The sequence below is a fragment of the Argentina silus genome, assembly GCF_951799395.1.
Source record: "Argentina silus genome assembly, chromosome: 4".
Classification (NCBI taxonomy): domain Eukaryota; kingdom Metazoa; phylum Chordata; class Actinopteri; order Argentiniformes; family Argentinidae; genus Argentina; species Argentina silus.
Genome location: NC_139658.1, coordinates 6,265,355 through 6,289,547, shown reverse-complemented (window position 1 = coordinate 6,289,547; position 24,193 = coordinate 6,265,355). Strand labels below are relative to the sequence as shown.

At 44.0% G+C, this 24,193-nt stretch overlaps 5 protein-coding genes across 5 annotated transcripts; 3 read left to right on the top strand and 2 right to left on the bottom strand.

Moving 5' to 3' along the window:
* Positions 1-415: 415 nt before the first annotated feature.
* On the top strand, positions 416-4,191 carry tmem240b (transmembrane protein 240b; the record flags this gene model as incomplete). The annotated part of the gene is made up of 4 exons (XM_083668476.1): positions 416-454; positions 724-830; positions 2,755-2,963; positions 4,037-4,191. The coding sequence occupies exons 1-4, from the start codon at positions 419-421 to the stop codon at positions 4,189-4,191; spliced, it is 507 nt and encodes a 168-aa protein (XP_083524602.1). The 5' UTR covers positions 416-418.
* Positions 4,192-5,070: 879 nt separating this feature from the next.
* Positions 5,071-11,346, bottom strand: atad3 (ATPase family AAA domain containing 3). The gene is made up of 16 exons (XM_083668444.1): positions 11,071-11,346; positions 10,352-10,428; positions 10,054-10,155; positions 9,762-9,821; positions 9,580-9,649; positions 9,176-9,341; positions 9,002-9,071; positions 8,697-8,852; positions 8,507-8,563; positions 8,175-8,300; positions 7,811-7,935; positions 7,519-7,570; positions 7,196-7,266; positions 6,895-7,062; positions 6,159-6,267; positions 5,071-5,882 (listed from the first exon to the last, which is right to left on the bottom strand). Exons 1-16 carry the CDS (start codon positions 11,270-11,272, stop codon positions 5,319-5,321), a joined length of 2,175 nt encoding a protein of 724 aa, XP_083524570.1. The 5' UTR covers positions 11,273-11,346; the 3' UTR covers positions 5,071-5,318.
* A 557-nt stretch (positions 11,347-11,903) lies between these two features.
* mrpl20 (mitochondrial ribosomal protein L20) lies at positions 11,904-13,974 on the bottom strand. The gene is made up of 4 exons (XM_083668475.1): positions 13,769-13,974; positions 13,120-13,230; positions 12,799-12,876; positions 11,904-12,469 (listed from the first exon to the last, which is right to left on the bottom strand). The coding sequence occupies exons 1-4, from the start codon at positions 13,853-13,855 to the stop codon at positions 12,296-12,298; spliced, it is 450 nt and encodes a 149-aa protein (XP_083524601.1). The 5' UTR covers positions 13,856-13,974; the 3' UTR covers positions 11,904-12,295.
* Positions 13,975-14,410: 436 nt separating this feature from the next.
* sdhb (succinate dehydrogenase complex, subunit B, iron sulfur (Ip)) lies at positions 14,411-18,449 on the top strand. The gene is made up of 8 exons (XM_083668461.1): positions 14,411-14,546; positions 15,468-15,601; positions 16,206-16,291; positions 16,813-16,949; positions 17,141-17,257; positions 17,380-17,481; positions 17,634-17,756; positions 17,942-18,449. The coding sequence occupies exons 1-8, from the start codon at positions 14,475-14,477 to the stop codon at positions 18,020-18,022; spliced, it is 852 nt and encodes a 283-aa protein (XP_083524587.1). The 5' UTR covers positions 14,411-14,474; the 3' UTR covers positions 18,023-18,449.
* Positions 18,450-19,243: 794 nt separating this feature from the next.
* mfap2 (microfibril associated protein 2) lies at positions 19,244-24,170 on the top strand. The gene is made up of 9 exons (XM_083668471.1): positions 19,244-19,316; positions 21,485-21,551; positions 21,742-21,801; positions 22,295-22,321; positions 22,450-22,521; positions 22,688-22,729; positions 22,825-22,912; positions 23,001-23,074; positions 23,183-24,170. The coding sequence occupies exons 2-9, from the start codon at positions 21,521-21,523 to the stop codon at positions 23,284-23,286; spliced, it is 498 nt and encodes a 165-aa protein (XP_083524597.1). The 5' UTR covers positions 19,244-19,316; positions 21,485-21,520; the 3' UTR covers positions 23,287-24,170.
* The last annotated feature ends 23 nt before the right edge of the window (positions 24,171-24,193 follow it).

Below are 24,193 nucleotides of genomic sequence, written 5' to 3'. Positions count from 1 at the left end.
ATGGCAACCGGACTAGCCTTGATAACCATATTAAACTATTTATGCATGGGAATGAGGGAAGCTGGAGAATTCCGGCTCTCATGATAGCCTGCCCTACATCATTTGGTCTATAGGAGGGGGGGGGCGTGTGGCCAACGCATATCCTCCCACGCCCCTCCAGTACTGACACCCGCTCGAAAGAATCCACGCATGAGGTGCGATAAGGAGACTGGTTAACATTTATTATCAATGCTTCACATCGCCCATGTCGCGAAGAAAAGAGCATTGGGTGAGAGGCGAGTTGGATAGGTGGTCGCTGTGACATGCATCGCGCGCTTCTCCAGAGTGCGTTTCGTCGGCTCAGGTAGGCTGACCGTTTTGGAGCGCGAGCAAGAAGCGACGAGTGGGGAGTTTGGATGCAATTGCTCACACAACCACCATGATCTTTATGATTTTGGGGGCTTCATTTGTGATGGTAAGGAGACAGTTATCACATCACACTCAGGCCTAGTTAGAGGTATAGCCTAGGCATACGTCTACCTGTTCAGAAGATGTGCTCTTTTTTTCGCGCCATCACTTCAGACCTCTGAAAGTGTGGCCATACTTAAGGTTTGGCAGTCAATCAACAAACACACTGTTTGTTGCTTCTTCATATATTTTAGTGTCTTTATTCTACCTTCAGAAGTCCACAACACAATACGCTTGTGTTGTCACACTCCTAGTTGACTCATTTGTTCTTTTCAGGCTGTAGTGTGTCTAACGGACATGAACGCCTTACTGGACCGCTTTCACAACTATATCCTACCACATTTACGAGGGGAAGACCGCGTCTGTCATTGCAACTGTGGAAGGTAAAACAACGTTAATCTATACGAAATGGGGTATGAGTTTCCCTACACATTCCTATGCATGATAATGATGTGCTTGAGAACAACAATCTAGAAACATCTGTGGATTCCCGAGAGCATCCAATAATTAAATGGATTCATGGACGGATTCATCTTCATGTTAACAGTATCAGCATTTGTCTCCCTTCAGTAGCATTTGAAACATTTAACTGTTTCTATGCCAAGGTGTTGGCTGCAGATACCTCTACATTTTCTGTTATTTAGTTTATTTCCTTTGTACATATTTAAGTTTCGTATCAATCACCATACTGCTAGTCGGTCTGGGATTTACTCTCGGCCCCAATGCCATTGAAATAGTTTTCATTCATTTGGCCCCATCACTTTCAGTTGACATCAAAGTGTCTCTTCACCACTTTTCATATTCATTATCTCTAGCACCGAAACAGTGTCTACATATGCAGGGATGGATTTAAGGAATTGGGGGCCGTTAAATTTTTTTTTGGGCGGGGCCCATTTAATGAAATGAATGAAACATAGCCAAGTCCGCTACTGTACATATGTGAAAACAGCCATTTTCTCTGTTCTCTAGTCAAAAAGATAAGAGTAACAAGTCATCTATGATGTCATCTGGGGTAATAAATGCATTTAAATCAGACAGGGGGAGGGATTTTGTGGCTTCAGTTTTTGAAAAATACATAATACACTTTTTTCTTTTCCTCTGATGACATCATAGTGGGTATTTTTCATAGGACGTTTCAGAGGACGTTTTCTTTTTATCGTTTTATCGTTTTGACCACAGAATTGCTGTTGTAGACAGCAAGGTATACACTTCTATGGTGCTGGTGATAATGAATATGAGGTTAAAAAGTGGTGAAGTGCCCTTTAACAAGCTAAGAAAACTATTGAAATTAAAATATTTTTGAAAACAACTTCCGATGGGATGATTGATTTTCCTAATGAACATTACTTACTCCCGCAGACTTACATTTTTCTTAAACAACCCCCTCGTCCCTTGCAATTAGTTATTGGATATGTGGGGCCTGGGTGGCCCCAGTGTGTGAGAGAGATGATTAGACGGTGTAAGGGAGCACAGCACTCAGTATGCCAATAAAGCTTTATATTTAATAATATGTTTGACATAACAGGGTGGGAGAGAGAGAGAGAAAGAGAGAGTTGTTTTGAGACTGCAGGTTACTCTGTCTCTTATACAGATTACCTGTTTTGGGATACAAGACCTCTCACTTTCATTCTCTCAGACACACTCCCTCACATACTCAATCTTTCACTTAGATACCCTTTTTTTATAGAAACGTCTTGCTTTCTGACTGTGCAACCCTGCTCTCTCCAAACACATTTGTTCAACATTCCCTTTAGATCCTGTTTCTTTCTTTAGTTGTACCCCTCAACGCCCCTTCTTTTCACTTATACATCTCTACAACCTCTATTTCTTTAGCACTCCTCTCCCTTGCTTCTCTCTCCAATCCCATCTTTGTGTTTTCTGTCTGTGTGGTGGTTTCTCAAAGCTGGGGGTAATGATGCCTGCAGCCCATTGGAAGATGGGACCAGTCCACATCCCCCTCACGCCCCAGGGAGCACACAGTCCAGCTGTTAGTGATGCATTTCCTGTGCTGCCCTCTAGCTGCAGCTGTTCACTGGGTGACAGAACACCCACCCACCCCCATCCCCCTCTCGCTCAGCTCCACCATACCAGCATAGGCACAGAGCCACACATGCACGCACCCTAAACATGTACATATGGTCCATCTAATTCCCTCGGCTAATGTAATTTTCCTCCTATTCATATTCTTCTCCATTTCTCTCTCAACCTGATCCCCCCACCCCCCACCCACCCTCTTCTTCCTCACTCCACTATCTCTCCTGCTGTCCCCCTTCTCCTCTCTGTCCATGCCCTCTTTCTGGGTAATAGGCATCGTGTGCATCATGTGATCCCGTACGATGGGGACCAGTCACTGGTGGACTCAGTGGAGAACTACTTTGTGAATGACAGTGTGACCAAGCAGGAGATGGATCTGACGCTGGGGCTGCTGCTGGGCTTCTGCATCAGCGGGCTTTTGCTGTGGCTGGACAGAGCACTGCACTTTGCCCTCAGGGCCTGGAGGGCCAAAAAGAACCACGGTGAGTCAACAAGGAGAGGTTGGGGGGGCGGGGGGTGGGGGGTGTTGTCATGGGGGACCTTCACTGCAGAGAACTCAGTGTGTAATTCTATGTACTGCTCAATAAGTCTGGCTCAGTACATAGATAAGTCTGACATATTCACCAACTAACTGCTTTTTTTTTACATTTCCTAAAATTTGGTTCAGCGTTTTTACACTCTAGATGTAGCAGTGGGAGTTTCTTCCTCCAGATTTTATACACTAACTGTTGACTCAGTCAGTATCACAGATTTACAAAGATTTGACTGCGTATTGCATTTTGAAAAAATATGCCTACTGTATATCTGGATGGCAGATTAGTTCATTCAAAGCTGGGGTTGCTTGTGGTGTAGGAATTGGTGGGGGTGGGTTGGTAAGGAGGTGCAGGAATGACTCATCTATAGCTTCATTTCTTTTCATAGTAATCTTTCCCATGAACCCCCCCCCCCCCCCCCTCTCACTGACACACACACACACACACACACACACACACACACACACACACACACTTCAGATTCATACTTTAAAGGCATTGAGTCTAGTAAAACTAATGCACTCAGTGTTTCAGTGTCTTCTCTCTACTCCTTTCAGTCTATATACTGTAGATGTATAATCTCTTTCTCTTTCTCACACTCCACCCTCTCTCTTTTAAAAATTGAAATCAACCTTTTGCTCTCTCTCTACCTGTCTCTCTCAATTTCCATCTCCCCCCCATTTCACTAATCAAATTTAATTCTGCTCCCATCCCGTCTCTCCTGTGAAAGGTCTAAGTGAAAGCGGAGATGTCTCGTCCTCTCTCCATCTCTTTATCTCTGCTCTCCTTTCCCTTCTTCTCTCTCCTCCCTCTCACTTTTTCTCTCTGGCCATGCAATGCCTGCAGTCTAACTGTAAGATGACTTCATTTGTAAGGGAGGAGAAAGGGATGTATGGCTCTATTATTAACAAGTTTATTTTCGGTGGAGTAGTAATATGGAGTACTAATGGTGTCTGTTTACGTCTGTTCCCGACCCCCCTCCTCAACATCCTCCATGAACCCTGTCTGCTTCTGATGTCCAGAGGTTTTCTCCTGGTCATGGGTTCCCCGAATCTGTAACCTGAGAGATATGTGCAGACGGGTGCACCTGCGGCAGCTTGAAGACTCCAGTGGAAGCATAGTGCACATCAAGCAGAGGCTGTACCACAACGGCCACCCCAGCCCACACCACCTCTGACAGCGGACAGACACAGAGTTGTGTTCAGTCTGTACAAATGAGTGGAACTGCTGTAGGATGCAAAACATTAATGTGTTGCTACTCTGAACAACCAGACTCTCTAAACAAAAGGGCAGCTAAACCAAGACTATTTAAAATACCATTAAACACATAGCCAGCTGTTTATAGAAAATGTTGATTATTTTTGCCTGATGTCTCTTTTGAAATTTGAATATTTATAATGCTTGAGGATGTCAAATTTTAACAGGGTTTTGTGTATAGGGAGATGTTCTTTGTGTCTATTTTAGAAACATGGCATGCAAAGATTACTTTGAATTGTGCATTTTAATGTGGGTGGGTTTCACATGTTTTCTCGGTTGCTGTTGTGTATAATTATAAATTACAGTACTTGTTGGGATGTGTGGTTTTTTGAGAAGGTGTGATATTTTCAGAGGCTGCCTTGGAAATTTGGAGACTCAATTCCAAGGTTGCAACACCCAGGATCACTAGGGCAGAACTGAATACCCATTTGGGGAGTGCATTATGGAGGCTTGGAAAGTAACTGCCTGTGCCTGGTATAACATCACTTCTGCTACTTGTCCTTGTCATGGCTTTGTAATGAGAGTGAGGGCTGTCTGAAGACATTTCCCATTCCTGTGAAATGTTGCGATCCTGAGTGTATTCCCTTATAAAACTCCCTTATTAAACTGTCCAGGGAGTGGATTGCGGCCCCATCCAATCTTGACACCCCCCCATCTCTGTCCTTGTACATCTCCCACCCTCTATACACGTGTGCCCCCCCCCCCTCCTTTGCTCACACAACATTCTCGTCTCGTGTCTACCACACCATCCACCATATATATTATAAATCATAAAGATCATCAAGAAGCCATTGTAAGAAATCTGGATTATTTTACTGTTAGTAAAAACACATATCATACACATGTCCTATCCATAACATCATTTCAATAGAGTATCATCTCTTACAGTGCACATTTGAACATTAATATTATTACAGACATATGGTTTCCATGTAAAGTACACTTTTACACAAATCATATAATATATTATTACAGCTTTCCAGCCTTATGAAATGGGAGAACATCACACATTAATCCCAGGCAGTGCCTGTCCTTTGGCCCCTAATCTTAAACTGGAGTCCCATCTTTAGGAGGAGGAGGTGTGGTCTTGCTCTCCTTTCCTGCCCCTCCTTCACTAGGAGAAGCTGGTTCAGTCTGGGCTACACTCTCTACCCCCTCCCCCTGAGGTGTTAGCACAGCTTCTGCTTTGACACCATTTCCAGAACCCTCTCCTTTGGCTAATACAGTTCCTTCCTCCCCTGCACTTCCCCCCTCAGCTGAAGAAGGCTGAGTTATCTCCGGAGGGGGTGACACCTCTCCTTGGTCCAGTTTCACCTCTTCCTGAATGACAGAGGCCTCCAGTGTGGTCCCATGCTCTGTGTTCATCTTCAGGGCCGGAGTGAGCACATCTTGAGCCTGGGGCGGCTCGCCATTGGGCAGAACAAAGCCCATTTTGCTAGCGCTGTCCGGTGCTCCAGCTTGTAGTGGGGGTGTGCTCTTGCCGTCAGCATCCTCTCCCCCCTCTCCATGCAGCCAGTTCATCTTCTGGAGATGCTGCCGGATGGCGTCAGAAACTCTGGCGTCAATCATGGCCTCTGTTAAGACCCCGTCCTCTGAGGAGTATGCTGCCGCCTTTGGAAGGAGATAAAATACATATATTCTAATATCCCATCATCACATGTGAAAGATGAACATTATGCTGTAATAGTATCTGGCTGTACCTGTATGTCTCTATATCCAGCATTGTCTATTGTCTCCAAGTTCTATCTCTCAAGAACCCTCTACAGAGGCTCTCTTCAACTAAACATTTGTGCTAAATAGATGTTATTTGAAAATTCTCAACAGCATAACTTAACTGTTGCTACCTTTTAGCACACAGACAAAATCATGAATTCAGGGACCACTGACCTGCCAGGCAACACCCAGTTTGGAGATCTCTCTGCCCGACATGCCCTGTGTGCACTTGGCGATATCGGAACACTTCAGCCCATAGTCAAACTGTGCCAGCTTCATCCTCCTATAGACAGACAGACACAGGTGAGAGAGAGGGAGAGAGAGGAAGAGAGAGAAAGAGCAGTGAGTGGGATGAGGTAGGGAGAGTAGAACACTTGTCTGATTCTAATCCTTCTTCCGGAGCAGCAACAGGGCTCTTTTGAGGATTGGCATGAGTCTGGAGTGGGGGGGTGAGAGCACTTCTGAAGTAGCCCTCTCCATCTGGCACCGGTGTTTATTTTGGCCTGGTCCAGTTCCCAGTAACGAGTGCCCTGTGTGTGTGGGTCGACCCCCTGCCTGTCTGATTCGCTGCCTGCCTGTCAGCCTCCAGGCCCCTCAGAGCCCCACTGTAATTAATGACTCAGCATGGCTGGCATGCAGGCTGCTTCTGGGCCACCTGCTCTTTAAGGGCCTTTTCCCAGCCCTCAGCCTGGGATCAACCAGCTCAGACAATACAGACTGGACTCCTTCAAAACACACATCTCTGCCTAATTATCTCTGCATAATGTGTGTGTGTCCTTGTATGTGAATGACTGTGCGTCTGAGACTAACTAATTACTTGGCACCAAGACTTGTTCCATTATGCATCCAACTGTGTGAATGCCCTACTTAAACCTGTGCTGCTGTGTGGGTGTACACGTGCATTACTCACTGTCTCCCCCCAGTGGCTGGCTCCAACACATATCTGTCAAAGTACAGCCGCACCAGCCTCTCCCTCTCCTCAGGACCCGGTAGGGCGAAGTTAACTATCTCATCAATACGGTCATTAATGGCCCAATCAAACTGCTCAGGCTGATTACTGGCCAGCACCAGCATGAACCTGTGGAGAGAGGACACAGACAAGTGGCCGATTAGGGAGACTATCTATCTAATATGAGAGGGTGTTTCAATGGACCCATAGCACATTGCTTAATGACATGTTTGAACAGAGTAGATAGTGAATGAGGACTGACTTGTTGCTCTGCTCTCCAGTGCGATACAGGAATGCGTTCAAAGTGGCTCTGAGGTCTTCACTGATTTTCTCCTGCACACAGAAAGACACAGACTTTTAATCCTGTTTTACAATATTTGAACATGACCAGAACATTTTGTTAACATTGAAATGCAGGTATACACCCATAGTGACATCTGTTGACAGATTAAGCCAAATCCTGGACTGAATCTCACTTATCAATATAAACCCTCCATTGGAGACACATTTTAGTCCAGAGATAGGCTTAATACTATATATATATATATAAAAAAGGTACTTTCAAACACACACACACAGACTTACAGACGATCTCTTGCGAAGGAATGCATCGGCTTCATCAACAAATAGCAGCAGGCTGTATCAGAGAGGAGAGAGGATGGCTTTAGCAGAGCTGAACTGACTTTGCATTGATCTCTGTATACCACACCAGTCCACCTGCATAGTATAATTGTGAGCAGTGGTTTGTGTACCTGACTTCATGGTCATAGTCATGTTTATCATTAACTTTCATGTGGATATATTATAGTCTGTGAATTAATGGCTGGTTCTTTATATAAAGCTTCATTAACAGTATGATTGAGTGAAGGCAGCATACCCACGACGACTGGTGGTGGCCCAGTCAAAGACTTTGTGCATGGCGGTCACACCCTCACGTCCCATGGGTGCCACATCTCCGCCCGTCATGATGGCATAGTCCATCCCAGAATGCATTGCCAGCTTCTACTCAAGACATGGAAGCACCTCACTGTTACCACCATATCACAGTGACACCTCTCATTCATAAAAAATACACTATTTACAGGTTAATAAAGATTATTCAGCTCCCCATCACCCATGTCTGCTTGGTGAATATAATATAGGGAGCACCATTTCAGTGGAGTTTCCCCATTAGGCTCTGATGTGAGTCCAGTTCCAACTGTTTCCACTCTTCAGGACAGCAGCAGCTGTGGGGAGCTTACCTTGGCAAAGAGAGTCTTCCCAGTGCCCGGTGGGCCATACATGAGGATGTTCCTGTAGAGCCCGCGGTTCTGCCGTGTGTTCCTGGTTGCTATGGCAATGTCACGAACACGCTCTTCCAGTTTAGGCTAAAGAGATGAGAGAATAATTCATTTCTGGGCTCTAAAAACATAAATATTCATTCTAAAATGAGATGAGTGTGGGAGGTATTCTCAATGAGTGCTTCACACATACACTGGATCATCTCTCTCAGTTGTTTAGTTGTGCTAAAACTGTATGAGGTGTGGTTCTCTTTTGAAGCGTTTCTGAGGACCAGGTGGGTTTTGGTACTCACACTAAGCACTACTCCCTCAAGGGCATCCTGGGGTTTGCTTGTCAGGCGCTTTGTCACCTAAGAGGGCAAGAGGAAGATCAAGACAATTAATACCTCACATTCACTTCACAAAACTTTAATATGAGGGTTTTGAGGAAAACACACAGAAACACAGAATGAACCTCAAAGATGCAAATAAGCCCCTCTCTACCTTGATGGGGTGCTTGATTGCCTCCCCCACAGTGATGCGAGATGTTTCTCTGACCAATGAGGGCTTCCCAAGCCTGGCCTCAATGTAGCGCCCTGCCACCCCTGTAGCATTCCGTGCAGAGTATACCCCCACAGCTAGAAGGGTCAGTCCTGCCACCTGGTGGTTTGGGGGAAGAGTTAAACAATATCCAGAGATGCCTGAAAAGCAGTATAGCTCAGAGCTAAACCAGTACAACATTTATTCTAAACCAGAATAAAAATAAAACTTTTTTTTTTTGATAACGTGAACTGGAAGGGAGGTCTCACCGTCGCTGTGACTTTATCCCAGTCAGACACAAAGGCACGAAATCCTTCCCCAAACACAGCACCAGCAGTCCTGAGAGCAAACATATACACACACAGAGACAGTGAGGCCTCTAATACACCATATCTGTGTGCCACACGATATACTATGAAGTAGAATATATCAGTGATTCTCACCTTATCGTCTCTAGTACAGTCTGTCTGTGCTCTGCTGCCTTTAGACGGATCTGCTCACGGATGATGTCAGCATTTTCCCGCTCCACTTTTGCCCTGGCTTTAGACTCTGCCTCGACGCGTAACAGCTCATTCTTGTGCCTCAGCTGCATCTCATGCTCAATTGTCGCTGCAAGGAGGACAAGACACATCAGTGGAATTAACAAGCTAATATTCGGAACAGGAAATGCAAACCCGCTGATACTGTTTTTGATTACAGTTACTTTTGACCTCCAATAATTACCCGTCCCTGACTAATTATGGTCAATTATGGTAAATAAAACAAACCATTTTGTGAACATTGCCATGTCAGGACTGATTTCTAAAGGTAGTATGACAATGTATTGCATCATGCTGCTGGCCAGTACCTTTTCTCATGGACTCCTGTTTCTGCACAGAGTCTTCCTGTCTACGAAGGTTCTCCTCATTCAGGGCTTGCTGAGGACACAGAGGAGAGGCCACACACAGTCAGGTTGACACAAGCATTTTCAACATACTTCTCATGGCCCATAGAAAACAGAGTTGTTACAGCAGTTAACATTCATCTTACCTGTTGCCTGAGCTGATCCTCATACCTTTGTCTGGACAACCTGTCTTGGTACTGTGCTCTCTGTGGATAGAGGAGACGGTAACCATAGTGACAACTATTTGGCACCCCCTGCTGGACCAATATCTCAAACTAACCATGTCATCTTCCACCACCATAGAAATGAACTGTACCAGGTTTTTCTAGAATTCAACCTAATCCTTGAACAAGATCAGTGTGGACGGAGCCACACTGTCTGACGTGAGACAATGCTGCAGAATCATGATACGCTTCCTCTGCTCTCCTCTCCTCTCACCGCTTGATGCTGCTTGGTCTCCTCGTTGACAGTTTTCCTCCTCTCCTCTGCTTGAATGCGAATCTGATCCCCCTTCAACTGCTCCACTGCTGCCTCGTACTCCTGTCACCATGACAGACAGAGGGAACAGCAATAGCATACGCTATAAAGAGAGTCCACGACTCTATTGCATCCATAAGAGCAACACCACCAATGATTGCTGGCATGTATGTTTACCATCACGAGACGGGTAATGTTTGGTACCACAAACCCGCAAATTGTGGGTCCTGCAAATTGTGCCTTATTACAGGGACTGTACCTTCACTTTGCTCTGATGCTCCATCTGAACGGACTGCTCCTGCATACGTGCCAAGTCCAGTGCCTCTTTGGCATGGCCTAGAATGAGGGAAAACATTAATAACACCAGTTATTCACCAAAAAATATATTACCAATGAATGACAATCCATTCAGAGTGCTCCCAGATATCAAATAATAAATATGTGAAGAGGAATAATATTCCTCTTACTAACCTGACTAACCTGCTTAAATAAAGGCGAAATACAATGGAATTGGTAATAACGCTTTATTAAATTTGTGACATATGGATGATATGAGGTCTTCTGGCTGATAAATGAATGTTTGACTATCAATCAACAGTAGCAAACTGTGTGAAAGGGAATGAATGACCTTTGAGCCTTTCACCTTGAATGCACTATTGAGAAACTTCCAGGAGGAGTGATAGTGTGCAGCGCAATGTTGAAACCAACCCTCTGGAACATGTGATTTTAATTTATTTCACTGTTCTCTCTAAAGGACCGCTGTCGTGAGGACTACAAGTGGGAACAGGGAAATTAAATTATGTTGCATCAGCATCACTAGGGATGCCAACCATGCGGTTTGCATCTCTTATCACACACGAGACTTTCTCCGACGGTCTGATGGTGGAAGTGCTATGTATTTGTTTACAGGTTGGTCGTGAGCTATTTATCTGTCTGTCGGGCTGTCATAATACAAGATACATAATACAATACACTTACGAGACTTGTCGAGTTCCTTTGCAGCCTGGGCCGCTCGCTCCAGTCCGGTTGGATCGAAGTTGCTCCATTTGTCCTTGGGTCTATCGCCACCACTACTGGAGCCACCACCGGAGCCGCCAGCCGGTGGAGGTGGTGGCGGCGGTACCGGGAACTCTGGGGGAGCTTCAGGCTGCCCCTTGTTCAGACCGAACAGCCAGGACATGTTACAGTAACGGACGGTAAGCCTTTAGCCTGGGCCGGTGGCGATGAGGTTCTGTTAACCGGTCTGTCACTGGTGCACCGTACACTTCCTCCACACGCGTGTCACGTTGCCTCCGTTTGCGCAAGTGCACGAATTTCCACGAATGACACTCGTGGTGATTGGCTTACTAACATATCATTATTCCTCTTATTGGTTGTACCGGTTGTCCTTAGCAGAGGTCATACATGTAGCCACACCCATGAAAGAGCTACGGTGGCTGCAGAGGCGAAAAAGGTATGCAAATCTCATGGTAACCCACAGCAGTTATCTGCCACAGGAAGGCCATTACACTCCGAAAATGACAGTTACATCATATAACCTTATACCATGGTAGATCAAGAGGACACTCACAATATTTGTTTTCAATAAGCATACATCTCTGTGCTGTATCATGTTTGGATTTCTAATAATCACTGCAGTAACATTTGGATTTAGGAGGAATATGGAAACTTTGCACCTGAATCATCCCTATGTGAAGTCAGTGTAAAGGTAACTAGTAGAAGAGTAAATACAAATCTAGACAGTTCAAACATACCATAATAACTCAATACCATGAATTGCTAAGATGAACAACAAAACGCAGGACGTTGAATAGATAGCAAAATGTTACCTTTAATGAATAAGACAAACATTTTCTACATTTATGAACAGGAAAACTGGTATAATTCACAACAAAATCACACATATTTACATAGACACAAGGCATTACAAATGAGGGTCAAGTTACTTTACTCTGGATCCCCATCACCAGTCCTCTCCATAGAACAGCATCATTTCAATTCTAAATGAGTGTTGTATGGAGGTTGGTATTGGCCTTCATTATCAATCCACTGAGCCATGGGTCAGAGAGGAATTAAGATAGATTGCTAGGCAGTACTGGGTTGATCTGACTGGAGGGAAGGAAACAGTGCTAGATCCTTTGCCAACATCAGTCAAGAGTCAGTGTGCAGCCCACTGTAATTGGCTAGGGAGGAGGTGGCAAGATCACTGCAGCAGGACAAATCGTGAGAAAACACCAGGAGTCTCTTTGCCATCACCCAATGCTGCATGGAACCCCTCCTGTTGGCGCGCCCTGGCCAGCTTCGTAAGAGAGAGGAATGACCGAGGCTCTGTGATGGCGAGGTCGCTCAGGACACGTCTGTTCACCTGTACACTACTCTGTATGAAGAAAGAAAAGAGGGATGGAGATATTAATGAATGCAGACAAAAATACTGAGGAGTCGAAATACTGATGAGGAACTACTGGAGTTAAGAGCAATGATTTGGGTGAGAGGGGAGTGCAAGGAGTGGGTTCAGTGTATATAATAATGAGGGTGCTGGATTGTGAGAAATGTTTATATGCATCAACACTTTTAACACTGACTGTTCCCTGGTTTGTTCTTGGAGTACTCAGCACTCCTATCATTTCAGTCCAATTGAACAAAAATGGCATAGAGCAACCTGGAACTGAGAGACAGGGTAGTAAGGAACAGTTTAGGCCAACTAACCTTCACCAGGTTGTTCATAAGCACAGGGTACTTCATGCCATGTTCCCGTGATGCTGCTGCTATGCGTGAGATCCACAGCTGGGGAAAAGCATTATACAAGTTTAATATCACAATAGGACACATATCATTATGGACCTGATTCAATCTATTACTATACATTACAGTTGTAATAAAATGCATGGATGGTGAGAGATCTCGGTGGCAAAAGTGATCAGTTCATAACTCTTACACATCAGAATAAATGGTTTTGGAATAATAAATGGTTGGAATAAATCATTTGGTAGCTATTACAATCATTGCTTTTACAGTCCAAGTTCTCACCGATCGCATGTTACGTCCTTTGGCCTTGCGAGACTTGGTGGCGTAGACGAATGCCCTTCGCACTGCCCGCACTGCCAAGCTGTAGCATCGGCTCTTTCTACCTCTGAAGTGCTAATGGTTACAGACAGGGGATGGGAATCAGGTAACATACAGACGAAAGGACATTAGTGTGCAGTACATTATGAAAGTATTATAGTAGAATAATATTTTCCAAGCCATTTACCGACAGACTGCTAGAGTTTCGAAAATGCGTATTATCAAAAATTCGGCAAGCAGTAACATTCATAGTAGCCATAAAACGACTCATGCATTCTTCTGGTGCATTGACGTGAATACATGCATTGGAGTTGTATGGTTCATCTATCTACTTGCAGTGTGGATGTATAATTTAGCTGGTGTGGGTGCACCAGCGCTCCAAATGAGATGGCATACTAGACAACTATTGCTGACATTAGTTAACAGTTAGCTGCGGGACAGAAGAACAGAAGACACCAACTTTGTGTCATAGCATAGCATATGGCTAGCTACACAAGTAGATAAGTATTGTATGCTGACATACATAAATTAACTAAATAAATGCAGTTCATGCCAAGTGGATAGCTACAGTCATATGAGCGCTAGCAAATTAGCTACAGTGTGCTATCCTTACCCGTGCATTCTTTAGAACTTCTTGAACCTTCCAGTATCGATCAGGTCCACGATTGCGGATCCACAAAGACAAAGTCAGAAATACCATCTTTCTTTTCGAATGATTTTGCTACAGTCTCGTCGTTTTCCCTGTGTTAAACTCGCCGTATTAGATGACCTTAATCCAGCACCCGAAATGTCATGTGGGCACAGTGTGTGCTTGTTGATTCCTCGAGCAGAGCATCCGGCGAAATTACACTGACATCCGCACGCGCATGCTGGATCCCTGATGCATTCGTTGGTTGGTAGTCTCGCGTAGCCATACTCCCAAATCACGTTGGTGCAGTTGGATTGTGGATCTGTGGCCCCAAAATCATGTTTTACAGTACTTACCATCTTCTTTTTAGATTAGTTAATCAATTTGATTATACTTTGTCATGGAATTCATGTTGAAGATATCATAATAGCATTATTATAGGTATCACTTACAGTACTGCATACAATAGGACACAACGTAAATCACAATTTAGCCGCTAATTAAACAATTATTATTATTATTATTATTATTATTATTATTATTATTAATAATCTTTATGTATTTTTTGTTTTTAATTTGCCCCAAAAAACTGATCTAAGGTCAGTGTTTACTGACGTAACTGCTAGCACCGCACTGCACGACGGGATAGCGGAAACCTCAGAGAGAGGTCAGAAACTTCAGATTGCTCAAGATGTCGGTCGTCTGTCTCTCGTCCTTGGGTCGCTGTGGTGCGGTGGCATTCCGTTCCTCCGCCGGAATGGTGGTATGTTGTTTCTGATCAATATGTGAGACTATCTCACTGGTCAAATTGACCCGTTGATTGAGAAAAGGGAAAGCGCAAGCTTGTTAGCTCGACGTACGTGAGACATGGGTCATAGTGGTTAGCCTCCTACTTAACAAGATAGCTAACTGCCCGTTGAGGTGTGGGAAATAATCCATGGATTTAAAAAGAAGTAAGGCAGGACAGCTACACTAGCTTGCTAGATATATTGCTATTAAAGTTAAGCCATTTTCAATTCTCTCTTCATTTGTTAGGGAGTGACGAGTGGAGCTAGCAGACTAGCTAGCTAGTTCCTCACCTGTCAAGGTAAACAAACTAGGACTTCAGTATTGGACACACTGCTGGATAGAGTTTAAGCTAGTCTCGGACAGCGGTGACAGCCAGTGTACAGTGGCGTGTAAACAACGTAGTCGTCCGTAGATGTTTGTTGTGCAGAATACGTTAGCTAAACTAGTGACAGGTGATGTTATGAGTGCGAGGAAGCAAGTCTGTTTGCAGCAACATTAGCATTAGCCGGTTACATATGGCTTGATGTAACACAGTTGTGACCGGTAGGGGGCTGGTGTGGGATTGCCATGGGGTCAAAGGCCATGTATTTAGGTCCACTCTGTCTTGGGTGGTAGGCTATTCGTTAAACACTTCCAACAAATGCCCTGTCTTGCCAGGAACCTTATGTGAACTACAGTATTAATTGAGTCATTATGTATTCAGTTATCCAATAGCTTTTACAGATATGAGTTATATTCTCCTTTACTGTGTCCAAAACTGTTTTGAAATATCATATACAAGGTATGTTGACCTTGTTAAAGTGTAGGCTAAATATGTTTGGGAATGGGGAATCTATCATGACAGACAAGGGTTGAGCAGTTCTCCTTACCCTCTCTGTCCCAACTTTCCCATCAGGTGGTTCGGCATGCCCAGACAGCAGCCGCCCCAGAGACTCAGCCCAGAATTAAGAAGTTCCAGGTATACCGCTGGGACCCAGACACGCCCGGAGACAAGCCCCGCATGCAGACCTTTGAGATCGACCTCAACAAGTGAGTTGTGTACACATTTCCATTTGTTTATAGTCATGTTAAAGTAATATAGTAATTAGTTTAAAGTAATGTTATCACTGTTATCTTTGTGTAGTACAGCCTGGAATCAGGTGCAGCACTGACTGGCCACCCTAGTGTCTGCAGTTGACAGCATTAGTAAACATCTCTTCACCAAGACACAGATATAGGCCGTTCTTGTTTCAGGAGGACATTAGTTCCTGGAGATGGAGGGGTGTGTTGCTGTTTTTGTTAGGGCATTAGTATTAGCTGATCCAATTGAGGACAGTGTGCCTCACGATGAGCCAAGAACGAGCTTCAGGTGGAATTAAGGAGGATGATTCGGACACCGGACAGGTTCTAAGTCTTCCTCCCTCCATACAGTATGTCCCTGTGATAAGCTTTTTAACCTCTGTTTTGGCACCCTGCTGGCAATGAGGCACCCTAACAAAAATTCCTCTGCATGCTATCATAAAGTTGATTTGTAGAGGTAGGAGTTTTTGCTTGGTCAGATCAAGAAGAACGATTACTTTGTGTTTGTCTGTGAGTTCACTTCACAATAGAATGCCCTAGGAAACAATACTGACTGCTTCTTTCCTCTAACCAGCTGTGGCCCAATGGTACTAGATGCCCTCATCAAGATCAAGAATGAGATGGACCCCACTCTTACCTTCCGCCGCTCCTGCAGAGAGGGTCAGTCATTTTTTTTATGTTATGCTGTATGCAGCCATGATGAACTTAAACAGTTTTCATCTGGATAATGTCTCTAGGATCTCATCATCTAACATTAAGGACAGGCTGCTCAGGTGCCATACTTGAGAGTTTAGATTGGTAGGCTAATAGTATACGCTGGTAAAGTGATTGCCCCATAACAAAGAATACCATGACAAAGAAAATAATGAACACTAGTACATTTTATTACAGTGGTAGCAGGTTTGGCAGCCAAATCAGCATGGTCATTTCAGTGTTATGGTGCTGTGCGCTTGTTTGTGTGTCTCAGAAACGGCAAGTGGCGTTCTACTTTACCAGCGTATATTCAGTGGTGGAAATCGGGGAAAACCACAGGAACCACATTCCGGAAGATGATCTTGTTGGTGGTGGCAAAATACTGTAATTTCAACATTGACTTTATCCCTCTTGGACCCATCAGGGTTCCCCCAGGGAATTTATTCCATCTCCATTACTGAGTATATATATTCTATTGGTGGATGCAGGTATTTGTGGATCCTGTGCAATGAACATCAACGGGGGCAACACGCTGGCTTGTCTGAACAAGATTGACACCAACATTGGCAAGCCTACCAAGATATACCCCCTGCCACACATGTATGTGGTGAAGGATCTGGTACCTGTGAGTCATAATCCCAACAGACCTCCTTACTTCTCTTTGACAGGCGGCATGCCATTGACTATCTAGATTAGAATTTGATGGATATTTGACCACTATAAAGTCATCTTCAGTTGTATGTCATTTTGTCATGTTGCCTATAACTTGAGGTTGTTGTGGGGTCGAGTTTGATGGAGGGTATGTCTTGGTTGCAGGACATGAGTAACTTCTACGCTCAGTATAAGTCCATCGAGCCATACCTGAAGAAGAAGGATGAGACAAATGAAGGAAAGGCACAGTATCATCAGTCTGTGGAGGACAGGCAAAAATTGGTATACAAAATACTCGCTTTGCAAAATAGAAGTGAGCAGAATGTGTTGTAACCATGGCTGAAATACGAAAAATATTCAGTGCTCTCTTTCTTTTCTTCCCCTTTCACTTTTCTATCTCTCAGGACGGGCTGTATGAATGTATCCTGTGTGCGTGCTGCAGCACAAGCTGCCCCAGCTACTGGTGGAACGGAGACAAGTACCTGGGACCCGCTGTCCTTATGCAGGTGTGTGCGTGCACATGTTTGAGAGAATTTCTGAGTGTGTGAGGGTGATGGTTGATGGTTATTGGTGTATTGGATAAATGGGTCACTGTAGTGAGGTGAGAGATTTTGCGTGTACAGTTTTGTTTTTTGTTCATACATCCGTCTTCGCTCAGGCCTACCGCTGGATGATCGACTCACGAGACGAGTTCACAGAGGAGCGTCTGTCCAAGTTGCAGGATCCTTTCTCCCTCTACCGCTGTCACACCATCATGAACTGCACTAAGACCTGCCCCAAGGTAACGTTTCAGCACACCTCCCCTCACCACACACATTACCCCTGTCACTGCTCCACAATGCACCTTCCTCTTACTGTGCTGCAAGGCTCTTCATCAACTTCTCCGTAAAACAGTGATGACACATGGCTCTGTCATTGTCTCATTGTGCTGTTTATCCCTAAAACCACTCTCTCCTTCCCCAACAGGGACTGAACCCAGGAAAGGCAATAGCAGAGATAAAGAAGATGATGGCCACCTATAAGGAGAAGAAATCAGCGACCGCTTGAACCTTTGGTCATCTTTATCCTTGACAGCCCATCCCCTCTAACCTTTGAATTAAATTATACTTTCATTAAGATGCGTAATGAGGTCTGATTGGCCTACACACCTGTCGACTTCAACACCTCCACACTCCACAAGTGACACTGATCTCTAAGAGTAGCATGGGGCATGGTCTGTGTCGGTCTGTGTGTGTTTGTCTGTATGAGAGAGATGGTGTGAGTGTTTGTGAGAGAGATGACCAACAGACTGTAATAGAATGGTGCATTCCATGGCTCATGCCCATGTTTTGGTGTTGTTGGTGTGTGGGTGTGTGGTTTAGTTCAGAGTGTGATGGCTTCACAGACATTTATAAGTGTATATGATACTCCAGCTCTTCCATAATACCAACGGGAGTCTTATTTTTAATGTGTAATAAATACAGTTCTTGCTTGCTATTGTGTCCCTGGTTATTATGTCTGCTTGTAATGAAACATGTACCTTTCTATGTTATTCCATTGTATTTGGAAGCCCTAAATCTGTCGTATTTTTGTACTCATGAATTAATCTCAGGTTATGCTGTATAGAGCTGCCCAGGTGTGCAATAATGTATTTAGCATGGCAATGTATGTCCTCTAGATGTCAGCCTTTCATGGGTTTACTGAGGAGGTGCTCAACAGTCTGACCTAAACTGATGTATATGTATATAATTGGACCGTTTTTAAGCAGTCACACAGACACACTGTTTATGCTGAGATCATCAATAGGCACCTATTCCTAGATCTAATTTATCATATTCATCTGATTGTCATCTGTTTTTTATTTAAAAGAGCAATGCACTGCAATCCGTTGTGTGTGTTTAAATAAATTGTGGTTGATTGACTGCTGTGATTGATTTATACACTTCATTTCTGAGTACTATGGGTTACTTGGTATTGGTCCTTGTTCACCAGGCATTTCTGTTCACATGAAGATGATAGGTTGCGGCCTACACATGTCAATCAAGTGAATCATACACCATATTGATTTGACTTACACCTGATCTCAATTTGTTTCACTGGAAAACTATTGTCCATAATAAAGACATATTCCCTATACTACTGCTGATATACAGTGTACACTTTTCCACTCTTCTACACAGATTTAAAACCATAGGATTGCTGTAAACATGGGCTCTTGTCTGTGGGTGGTGGGGTTCCACAGAATCGGGGAGGAGTGGATAGGAGACGGGGCGGTACAATGTGGCGCTCGGTCAATCGGTGCAAGAGACGGAGCGGACACATGAGACTTCAGGATCGCCCGAGCAAAGTGAAATAAATTGAGGTAAGAAAGTTGACCATGATTGAATATAAGCAAAACAATCGAAAACAGCATCGATTTTTCATTCAGATTCATTACAATGTTTTAATCAAAGGAAATTAGTTTGAGATTATGTGTCAGGCTATTGTGTGTTATTTCATTTGAAATATGATTATCATTAGCCTATTTCTGGAAGTTAACCCGATCAAAATGAAAGATGAAACTTCTCCGACAATAACACTGTGAAAGCAATGAAATGTGACATGGCAACTCAAAATCTCATCTTCGATATTTGTGAATGTTTTTTTAGTTATTATCCGGTGTAGTAATCTGTGATTTACTCGGGATAATTTTTTTTGCAATGCTTGTTCCGAATTGACATGCGGTTGTGGTACTGTGTTTTCACTGGAGTTGGGGGGGCCAATCTGCACTCCAGGGGGTGGGGTTATAGCTTGTGGCAATGACAATACAATGGAGAGGGGTTGGCCAACACAAATAAAATGAGAAAGAAAAGGGAGAAAAAGAGTGAGTCTGATTTGGGTTATATGGAAGAGGAGGGGGATTGGAAACAGGGGATAGATGGAGAAAAACTAAATATTTTTTTCTTACATGGCTCTTGAAAACAAACTGTAAACTGTATTGGGAAGGATGGAGAGATGAGGCTCTCCCCTTTCATGGTGGCGTTGTTCCCAAGTCCCCAGGCTTGGGGGAGGGGGTCAGTGAGGGCTGAGGAGGGGGGAGAGACGAAATGGGGTTGGGGAGGGGGGTGTAATAGCTCCCAGATGTGTGCTGTGAAAACATATGGTTTCCGATAGCCACTGTGATGCACAAGAGGAATGTCTGAGCACACTCACACAGGCACACACATACTTATTGGCACATAATAACGTTACGTGTGGATATGTACATGCACATAGACACACATACACACCTTTGATGACATCCCCGCATACAGGCTGCACATTTATTCAAACTACAAGCATATGCTCTCTCTCTCTCTCTCTCTCTCTCAACAACACACACACACACACACACACACACACACACACACACACTTGCGTAGACCACACATGAAACATTAAATGTGATAACATACACACATATTTCAACACACTGATGACCACATACTGTAACAAACAATGCACAAAGACATGAATAAGATGGAGTGCCTCATTCTGTGGAGTACAGTTTAGCTAGAGGGGAGGAGCATTTGCTCATTCCACAGGGAAAGTGTCCTAATACTGTGTTTTACAACTGTTACTTATAGAGAGTTAGAAAGGCTGTGCTTAATGCCATTTGTTCCAAACTAACCATGACATCTTGTCGTTAAAACATACTACAGAAAGTAAGGAAACAAAGTTTACCACGATGACACTTATTGTCATTTATTTGAAAAGGTGTAATAAGAACCTCAAGACTGGGAGTAGGTGTTTTTTTTACTTTGTGTAAGTGTCCCTCCTCTCTGTCTCCATTGCCCTTCACTAACCTCTTCTCTTTCTCTCCTTCGCTTGGTAGTTTTGGCTTACTATTCAGCGGTCATACTGTACTACCTCAACCTGGCGAGCTCTGTGCTTATTAGAAAGCATAAGAGAGAGGAAGAGAGAGAGCGAGAGATGAGGGGAAAAAAGAGGGGGGAGGGGTTCGGGGAAATGACCAGAGAGGGCGACAGAGGGGAAATGAGAGACGTGGAGAGAGGGATATAGAAGACGGGGAGAGAGGGGTGGGGTGGAGGGGCTCAGTGGTTCTTTTCCTGGAATGCAGCCCCTGGTCTGTCTGCTTTAGAGTTTCGCAGTGGAATGGAGAAAAGGAGAAAAACAGAGGGATTGTTAAGGCAGACAGACATGCCACATTCTTTCTGTCAAAGTTTTCCCTTTTTCCCCCCCTGACTGTTTGGGGCCAGGGGTGGGCAGAGAGAGAGAGAGAGGGAGAGAGAGGGGTAGAGAGAGAGAGAGAGAGAGAGAGAGAGAGAGAGAGAGATGAGCCCAAGGTAATAAAGAGGGAGGAGGAGAGGAGAGGAGAGGTGAGGGCAAAATACAAGAGATAGTAGAGTAGAGTACTGGAGAGAGATGGGAGGGAGAAGAACAGACAGGAGTAAAGATGATAAATGACTGTCATATTGCTCATACTGTGAACATAAATGTAAGTTTCTGTTATCACTAAGACATTGTATGACTTTCCTCTCACCGCCTCAGTTTCTGAGTCAGTCTACCTCCACACAGAGAGCGACCATGACAGTCCTCCTTCTGCTCTCCATGCCAGGTGAGTCACTACATACTATACACAGTCTTACACTACTTACACAATACACACTTTACGCATGGTTCATAAAACCACTTGACCAACACAACACATCTATTATGATCTCTGAACACCACACACTACACATTATCACACAACACTGCACACTAAACACAAACACTTGATTAGAAACCTTGTTGTATGTCAACAGTCCTGATGTTTGCTGCTGCCCAGTCCCCCCCTGTCTACCATGAACCCTTTCCTTTTTTGGGTGAGTTCATTCATACCATTACATTGTCTGTTCAATTGCACAAACCCGCTTTAAGTTTGTCATATCTCTCCACATCTGTTTATCATTTCAAGTGTCCTCTGTCTACCCACCCTTAGGGTATTCTTTAAACGTAACCACCATGTGAAATGTATCACTTTTTCACCACCACTTAAATGGAGACAGTTATAATTACAAAAAATGCTTAAATGACTACTTATTATGTTATTATGAGTGAACATCTGGGATATTAAGTCATGTGAAATCTCCTCATTTCCTCTTCAATTTGAAACACAGGTGTTGCATTTTATTATGGTCACGTTTTATGTAAACTCCCCTCTGTGCACGTAGAACTCTAACACTATCATCATCTGTTTGAAATGTGTCACTCTTAAATGTGCGCCTTCCTGTGTTTGCTGGCTCAAAGTTACTCACATTGTCAATCTGAAATGAAATGAAAACAAATCTCAAACCTTTCTTTCATTTTGCTTCACAGAGGACTATGGCCCTGATTATTTTCCAGGTAAGATACCTGTGGATGTGTCTGTGTGTGTAAATTTGACCCTTAAATAGATCATTTAGAGAGCTTTTTTGCCCCCATAGCCTATCAGTGACTGAAGGACCCCCCCCCCCCCCCTCTCTCTTTTTCAGGACCTCATGAATCGGATACTTCAGTTCAGCAGCAGGTTCTGTTGGACCCGCAGGCTGGTCGCGGGCAGTCTGGTATGTCAACCTCTCATATCTATTTCCCAACATTTACACCTGCTGATACCTTGTTTTGTCAAATTTGCTGAATTATGTGATTCAATTTAGCTGACTGAATGTCAAGCTGATTGCATTTGTAACTGTGTATGTACATTCATGTACTGTACACTGTTTTGTGTTTCAGAGTCAGGGTTAGAGACAGAGCCCACAGAACCTGGCCCTCTTGGTAAGAAACATAGTGGAAGATTACAGATAAATACACTATATTAGGTTGTATGTAGATTACTATCCTGTATCAAACATTGGTTTCTTGTTGTGTAGATTGTCGAGAGGAGCAGTACCCCTGCACCAGACTCTACTCTGTTCACAAGCCATGCAAACAGTGCCTGAATAGCCTCTGCTTCTACAGGTATGCTGTGCTACTGCACAATACATGACTTCACACAGTCTACTGTAGTGTGCAACAGCACCAAGTGACTACATTTCTCTCTCCTCAGCTTGCGAAGGGTGTATGTGATCAACAAGGAGGTATGCGTAAGGACCGTGTGTGCACATGAAGAGCTGCTTCGAGGTGAGGGCAGCGTATGTGTGTGTGCCCAATGTCTATGTACACTGTCACAGAGTATAAGCAACTGCACATGAACACATTTGTAACCTCTCTCCCTCTCCCTCTGTGTAGCTGATCTCTGCCGTGACCAATTCTCTCGTTGTGGTGTAGCAGCAGTGAGTGGCCAATGTGGGGCGCTAGGGAGCAGCTGTGGGAAGAGTTGTGGAGGCTGTTGAGAAGACTGGAGTGATTCAGAGAGAACACCAGCCCAGATACTGCCGCATCTCAAGGGTCTACATCCCACCCCAACCCCCTCCTCCTCCTCCTCCTCTTCTTCCACTGTCACACTTCCCTTTCTCCCTTTCAACCTTTGACTTCCCCTGTATTTCACAGATTTTGGTACCAAAGAACTTGTATCTTTTCTCCTCTATTCTCTTTTTACCCCCCTTTAAGAATAATACATACCTAACGAGAAGTGGGATTAGTGGAAAAGAGTGTATGGATAAACATATGTATTCTTTTATACTCAAAAGAACATTAATGACTGTATTATGTCACTGGTGCTATACAATCAATATCACACTGGTGCTATGGAAAGCAGCACAGTCAGAGATGCACATAAAAAAACAAAACAAGTTTTGATCTAGTATTTCTTGCCTTACTGTATCATATATTCTACATACTTGTGTGGTGTTTGTTGTTGTTTATTGTACCTGTGTTGAACAGCAATCATAGTAATGACCAACTCTTCATGAAGAACAGCCAGAGTGGCAGCCACTGCGCACTGACCTCAACAACAGAGGCATGATCAATACTAAATCATCAATAATCATCATCAGACTGCCTCCACACTGGACTGAGTGGTGAGCAGAGACAATCAGACTTGAAGAGATGGGTGCTGAGACGCCCTGACCCCTCTTGGAGGGAGTTCATGTAACACTGCCCACATGAGTACAACTACTGTATGGTGACAACCTTGCAGTGAGTGTATACTTTCACATATCAATGGCAAGAAGGGCTTTGAAAAGGCGGCTCACAAATTGTTACTGTACTACTGCTTTGCAAAACCCTTTCACTATAAAGAAGGAGAAAAAATAAATGTTTTTTTTTTTTACTACAACTTCACTTCAGTGTGATTCATTC